The 7549-nt window shown below is 35.8% G+C and overlaps 1 protein-coding gene across 1 annotated transcript in view; it reads right to left on the bottom strand.

Annotated features, from left to right (window-relative positions):
• The window catches only part of LOC137655231 (keratin, type I cytoskeletal 9-like), a 17279-nt gene extending 15808 nt beyond the window's left edge, over positions 1-1471 (bottom strand). Inside the window, exon 1 of the mRNA XM_068389117.1 lies at positions 1365-1471. Within this exon, the coding sequence (XP_068245218.1) occupies positions 1365-1471 (107 nt within the window). The remainder of the gene's footprint in view (positions 1-1364) is intronic.
• Between the last annotated feature and the right edge of the window lie 6078 nt (positions 1472-7549).

Raw genomic sequence — 7549 nt, 5'->3', positions numbered from 1 at the left:
TTGGGTGGTCCATTGAAATATTTAGCTATTTCTTTGACAAAAACTTGTGGTCTATTAAATTTCTTATTTCTGGTACCGTCGCGTCGTTCAGTTACTTCTTCATACTTGTTGTAAAAGATTTTTCATAATTCTGCCATCCTTTGTATTTAGATCTTTCTAGACTGTACCATCCTATACGTAATCATATGTACCCAGGTAATTCTAACAGTCTTGCATTCTTCGTCATAAGGGTCGACATTGCGTAGTATTCTAGAAGCTTTATTACAGCTGTGGCCAGATTGCGGAATGGTCTTCCTAATCAGTTCGAACTCGCAGCGGAAAGGTTGACATGAGTCTCTCTCCATAGTTTATGTATGAGAGATATATCTTAGTGTTGTTTCTGGTCTTAAGATAATTTGTATTTTTCGTTCATTACTTCTCATATATGGTTTATTTACTTCCTTTCGTCATTGGGCTAATTTCTCTGTTGGGAACCTAAGGCTTGTAGCATCCGACTTTTCAAAGTATGTTTAAAGCTTAGCTAATAATGATAATAATAATTCAACAAATGCTCAAAATACTTACTTAACTAATGCCTTTTTCTGATCTCTCTCTCTCTCCTCTCTCTCTCTCTCTCTCTCTCTCTCTCTGAAAATACATTTTTCTTGCCCTCTTTGTGTTTATCTATATAAATACAAATAGATTCAACAAACAGCAAATCTAAACGTATGTCACGTAATGGACAGCAAACTAAATAGTTTATCCTTTCCTCTCCCTCGAGAGTGAGAAAAGAAAGACCTTGAAACTGCAGATATCATTAGATTACAATTGAATAACGAGTTACTGTTGAGAACAGGTATTAAAAGGTATGTCCAAAGGAGGAAAAACTTATAAATGGCTGGATAAAGCTAATAAGGATTCCATTGCATGAAGGTGAAGGAAACAAAGGTGACTAGTAGTAATATTACTGCATAGCCTTACTGATAATAAAATCGAAAATATAAAGGCAGATATTAGTTGATAAGTTTCACGTGTGATAAAAAGTACTTATGGAGGAAGAATATTCCAAGTTTACAAAAGTAAATGAGATTGTGAATAACATGAGATGTAATAAAGTATCTTCCCTTAAAATATTTCCCTCATCTGCTTATTTCTATACAAGTAGGGCCTATATAATATTCTACTTTATAAAATCATATATTGACAATAGTTAGGAATCTGAGGTCATTGATGATTTTTGGCTGATGAATATGTTATCTCATTGCAGGCATTCTTGAAGTTCAATTTTGTTCTGGGCCTTGTGGCTTCCTGTGTCCTTGCTGACGGAGGTCACGGTAGTCATGGAGTTGGATACTTCGGAGGACATGGAAGTTCCTTTGGATTACATGGAAGGTCCTTTGGATGACACGAAGGCTCCTTCAGAGGACACGGAGGCTCCTTCTGAGGACATGGTGGCTCCTTCGGAGGACACGGAGGCTCCTTCGGAGGCCATGGTAGTTCAGTAGTAGTGAGTCACGGAGGATCACGTGGAGGAGGATATGGTTCTGGTGGCCATGGAGTTTCCTTTGGAGGCGTCCATGGAGGTCATAGAGGCAGCTTCCTTTAGCGTTGTAAACCTGGGACATTCTGGATCAGAAGGTGGATACGGGGGTCATGGCGGTTTCTCTGGAAGTCATGGGGGATTCTCTGGAAGTCATGGAGGCTTCTCTGGAGGTAAAGGAGGCTTCTCTGGAAGTCATGGAGGTTTCTCTGGAAGTCATGAAGGCTTCTCTGTAGGGCATCCTGGCTCATCAGGATCCTATGGAAAGTAAATTTATCGATAACATTTTCGTCCTGTCTCAACTTAAGTTATTCTTGTAGAATTTTTAAGATAATTTCAAATTTTAATAATTATCTATAAAAGATAAGAAAAATTCTGAAAACTGAAGGTGTTTTATACCAATACAACTTAATGATTACGAATAAAAAACTAAGATAAATAATACTCGAGTTTTTATTATAGCCTCGAACAGACCTCAAAAAGGTCTGGTAACTTTTAGTTTCCAGGTGATAAAGGAAACAAAAGCCTAGATAAATATTTCTTAATAAAAAAAAATTGTTTTTTAAATGAAATTAGAGAGTTTTGGATATCTGAAATGGTATATCTTCCATTAATTATTTAGCCCTACCTAGACCCATTATATTTCCGTTAAAAGCACAGTATCTAAAATATTCAAGAAACTAGAAATTTATCCTAGAAAGTAGACCAGGAAAAATAAGTAATAAAAGTTTAAGGCTTTAATATTTTAAAAATAAGGATTTACATGCAACTAGTGCCCAAATGTGAGTAATTCAATTGCTTATCTTGTGATATACCACCTGATATAGGCGAAGGTCTTTGCGCTCTACTGACTGCCAGTCAACACCTAAGAGATGGATACCAATTTCATGCATGAAATGCATTACATAAAACATATTAGAAAAAATTTGACTTGAGCAAACATTTTATTGCAAGTTGAGCTATCATCTCAGCGACCATTATGCAGAAGAACAAGGGAAGAATAGAAATATAGAGTGAATCCTGACTAGGTTCGCCTTTCTTCTTCAAGTGGACTGAAATTTTTAATACATTATATATATGGTACTTTGAGAGTACAAACATACATACAGATATTTGCAGAACAATACGTAAGCAAAAAAAAAAAAAAATAAAAAAAGAAAGAAAGAGAAAAAATAAAAAGAAAACAAGTAGCCTACGAGGACCCAATCTATCAGGTGTTTACGTGGATAGAGCTTATATCTCATTAGCCAGGTGTGGTGCTTAATAAAGGGCCATTCTTATCTTCCAATAGTTTCCTATAACCATTTTATACTAGCATGTTTATATCTTAAACAACATCTAAAACAAAGTATTTCTTTTATATACAGAAACATATAAATGACTATATAACTACACTCATGCAAATGCATATACGTAGATGCATATTGCACACATATATAGGCATATGCATACACATTCATGCATATATGCACATATAACCCTATCCACATATGCATAGAATTGTAAGTATGTGTGTATAAACACGCATAAAACTAACAGCAAAGCATATGCGCATATTTATATAAAACAATTGTACATAAATTTCACTGGTAGCTTAGATCCAAAAGATCAATTTCACGCAGATATTTATCCTCTGAGGTACGAGTATTGGACATAATTTTTTAAGCAAGAAACCAGGTTTTACTCCAGTCAGGTCTACTTTATGTCATTAATATTTTTCATGAGTTTGCAATTCTCTTTGTTTATAAGTTCATCAGGTTTGAACGTTTCATATCATAAATTTGATTTGTTAAGAAAATTTCTTCTATAGAAGTAGCTTATGTTTCTTTCTACTGAGGTATTTCAATGAACCAATTTCTTTGCATATTATTATTATTATTATTATTATTATTATTATTATTATTATTATTATTATTATTATTATTATTATTATTATTATTATTATCACTTGATAAGCTACAACCCATGTTGGAAAAGCAAGATGCTATAAGCCCAGGGGCCCCAATAGGAAAAATAGCCCAATGAGTAAAGGAAACAAGAAAAAATAAAATATTCTAAGAACAGTAACAACGTTGAAAAAAATATTTCCTATATATGCTATAAAAACTTTAACAAAACAAGAGGAAGAGAAATTAGATAGAATTAATTGCGTTATTTTGATTTCTAACATGAAAAGACATTGCATTGTTATCTTGAGGATTTCTTACACTTTTCTTATGTTGTTCACACCTTCACCTGTTTAATCAATACAGCATTATTCACATGAATTGTAGGGATATGATATACACATCATTTGACACTGACAGGAGAATTCTCTGTGATAACTTTTTTCATAGAGTCATTGCTCTTAATTGGTCCATTACATTGATTTTCTTTTTTAAGTAGGGTATATCTTTGAAAAAAAAAAGTTACTATATGGTAGTACAAGTTAGTTTTAAGTATGATAGTTTTCCTTATTGTTATTACTGAAGAAGGATTTTTTTTTTTTTTGTTCTTCGTGCATCATATAATACAATACTGTAATATTTTGCGTATATTCCTCATCTGATGTATTTCATCATCAATACATTCAGGGCTGTAAACTCGTATTGCTCGTGAAACAAATGTGAATACAGATTTTTTTAACTTTATTACCTTGATTTAAGTAGAAATACACATATGCTAAGATATCCGTGGGCTTGCTATATACACTAAACTTGAATCTATCGTAATATCTGTTTATACAGCAATCCAGAACAGATAAGCTACAAAATAACATTATCTAACTCTATTTTAACGATACCAAGCTATTCAATCTATAAAAATGTCTAAATTTTAATTTTATAGCATTTGATTTTTAAATGGGAATATCTTTTAAGTCAAAAAGATATTTTAGGAATCTGTTGAAAACAACAGGTGTTTGCGTCAAAAACTGTAAGTGTTACCTTCGTTAAAGGTAATATATTGTTTACTTTATTAAAGATTTTATAAAATATTCAAATTTAATATCTACCTCGCAAACAAATTATCTACAATTTATTGTAGCTCGTTTCATTTTCATAAATAAAAGGATTTATTTTAACCTACCTGAAAATACTCTTTATACTTGAGTTATGTTGGTAACGCACAATGGTTATTAACCTCGTGTTTTATATCTAATGTTCTCAATTCAGTGCTTATAATCACTCATCTAGATCGAATTTTATTTCAAACAAAGTAATTTTAAATTCTTTCCCCACTATATTTTCTTCCTAGGTTTTTTCGAGCTTATTATGCCATATTTTTTTTCCAATTTCTTACAACTTTGAGTAAAACAAAAGAACTATTTTTGATTGTTGAGGTTTGATGCACGTCATATATTTATAATTTTCATATCTCTTTTCAATGTATTATTTTAACTTTTTATAAATTATAAGTAAAAAAATGGAGGAAATATGTTCAAGAAGAAGTTTTTAATACATTTTCTTTAACAAAAATTAATACAATTAATCCATTAATACCTATTAGAACCTATATATCAATAAACGTGTTCGAAATTAAATATTTTTTTATCATTAAATAAAGCAACAAATAAAAAGAAAATTCTTGGTTATTTCTACAAAACTTTATCAGAAGTTAATTTTCTTTGCCGAAATTGATCAAATTGATCAGAGATCAAAGCCCCAGGCCCTTTTCGCGGTAATGAAAGGTGCATTCCCTGAAAATACTTGACCTTTCAGAAATTATGAGCTAAACATTTCTATCATTTTGAACATAGTGATTTATTACTCGTGTTTCATACTCCCTCAAACAATGTAATGCTATTGCTTTTTCATCTCTCGCTCTCTCCCACAATGATAATGGAAAAACCTGTTTAAGCTTGCCATCACTTGTTTCATAATGTTTGAATTTTTGAGACATAGTTACCCTCAACTGTTTGTATATCAGCTTGTTAACTATTGAATAAACTTCAGTTGCATTCAATTCACCTCTTTGTTAGTACATGACACCTTGCCACATTGTTGCCCAACAGAGGATCAGCTCCATACTGCGCCTTCACTTACTGCTGTGCCCTACCATTCTTACAATGCTGCCCACTAACCCTGCCTCTTCGACGCATGCATCCTCCATGAAAATGCCGTCTTTCGCCGGCAGAGAAGCGTTCGCCTTGTTCTAGTTCGCCAAAGTTCAGTTTCGCATCAGGTGCATGACTTACTCAACCAGCAAAACAGGTTATGTCCTCGTGGGGATTCCCGAGGACGCTTTCCCAGAATTCTCTGATTGGCTTTGCAAACAAGGGGATGCCCCAATACCGTACGATACTCTCAAACCATGCCTCCTGGAGCAGTATTCACAATCACTAGCTCTCTTAACGGTTGTTGGGGAACCAAAAGGCTTATCTTGCCCTCAGGGAAATGACCAGTATATCTCACTTGCACCTTGCCGCAGATGGCTCTTCTCAGGAAGTAAACCTACTACATTACCTTTGGTACGATGCCTACCCGAACCTGTCTGCGCTGCGATCCGCATGAAGGACCTGATGACCAAACTCGACACCCTTATGGACAGCCACTTCACCAGCTTCAAGACCTTCATCAACGTCTCAACTCCTGACGAAGAGAATAACTATTTAACACTAACCGAAGCTGACATGTATGCCCTAAGACACAAAAATACATCCTGTGACGTGCTGGAGTGGCAACAAAGAGGCTCACCGCCCACATATGCTGCCCCTCACTCACGCCCCAACCAACGACCTCTACAGCCACTTTCTGATGCCCATCAACCACAGTTCTGCTACTATTACTCCAGATTCTGGGCTGCTGCCAAGAAATGCATGGACGGTTATCAGTTGCAAAAAAACTTGTAAGTAGGCCATTGCTTGTGGCGGTGGCCTTCCCTGTCACTAATCTTTCTTTTTTTTTTTTTTTTTTCACATTATGCAGGTACGGGTGTAAGGTTTTTGGTTGACATAGGTGCTTGCCGTTCCCTTCTACCATAGTCACTCTCCAGGACACGATGTAGACATTCTAAGCCAGCTGCCAATGGATCTGAGATACCCACCCATGGATACAAGAATCTCACACTATCGTTTGGGAGTATCAAGTACCATTTAAAGTTTCTTTTTGCCGATGTAACAATGTCAATAGTTGGCGTAGGTTTCATTGCCCATTTCCACCTCCTGGTTCATGTGGCACATCGAAGCTTAGTCAATGAAGACACTCGTCGACACCTCTTCAACACGTTCCCTTCAACCTTGCACTCCATATCAGTGATTCCACAGAGGCCTACGCTCACCTACTCATGCCGTACCTGGAAGTCTTCCGTCCAGAAGTTCGTCAAACATCTACATTTCATGCCAAGCATGGTATTTATCACCATATCAAAACGATGGGTCCTTCGTGTTTGCCAGATTCAGGCATCTGGCCCCAGATCATTAGGTAGCTGCTAAACAAATGGTTGTCGAAATGGAAGAAATAGGCTTTTGCTAAGAGCCCTCAAGCCCATAATTGTCATCCTTACACATCACCCGGAAGAAGAATGGCTTCCTTCGCCCTTGTGGGGCTTACAGATGTCTGAACACGCAGACAGAACCCTCCCCAACATTGCTGAGGTTAACTCCTACTTGCACAAAGCGAAGTAGTTCTCCACTCTCTACCTCGTTAAGTGGTATTATCAGGTGCCCATGAACCAAGAAAACATCCCTAAAACTGACATCACCACCTTCTTTGGTAGATCCACATTTATTTACTCCTGTTTTGACCTCCATATTGCTGGGGCTACTTTTTAATGCCTTATGGATAACATCTTCTGGGACCTCCCCTTCTGCATATATTATGAGGACGTCCTATTTCTGTTTTCTTCCTCCAAAAAAGGAACACCTTCATTACCTATACATCGTTCTCGACTGCCTACAACAGAATGGCCTTGTTGTCCGATATGACAAATGTATCTTTGCTGCCAATGAACTATCGTTCTTAGGGTAATATATCACTCTTCATGGCCTCCATCCTCTCCCCAAGAAGGTATCAGCTGTTCAGAACTTTCATACCCCATCAAACGAAAAAGCAC

Source organism: Palaemon carinicauda, chromosome 16, assembly GCF_036898095.1.
Source record: "Palaemon carinicauda isolate YSFRI2023 chromosome 16, ASM3689809v2, whole genome shotgun sequence".
In the NCBI taxonomy this organism is placed as follows: Eukaryota; Metazoa; Arthropoda; class Malacostraca; order Decapoda; family Palaemonidae; genus Palaemon; species Palaemon carinicauda.
Note: the sequence above shows the minus strand (reverse complement) of the source record. Positions and strands in the feature narration are given on the sequence as shown.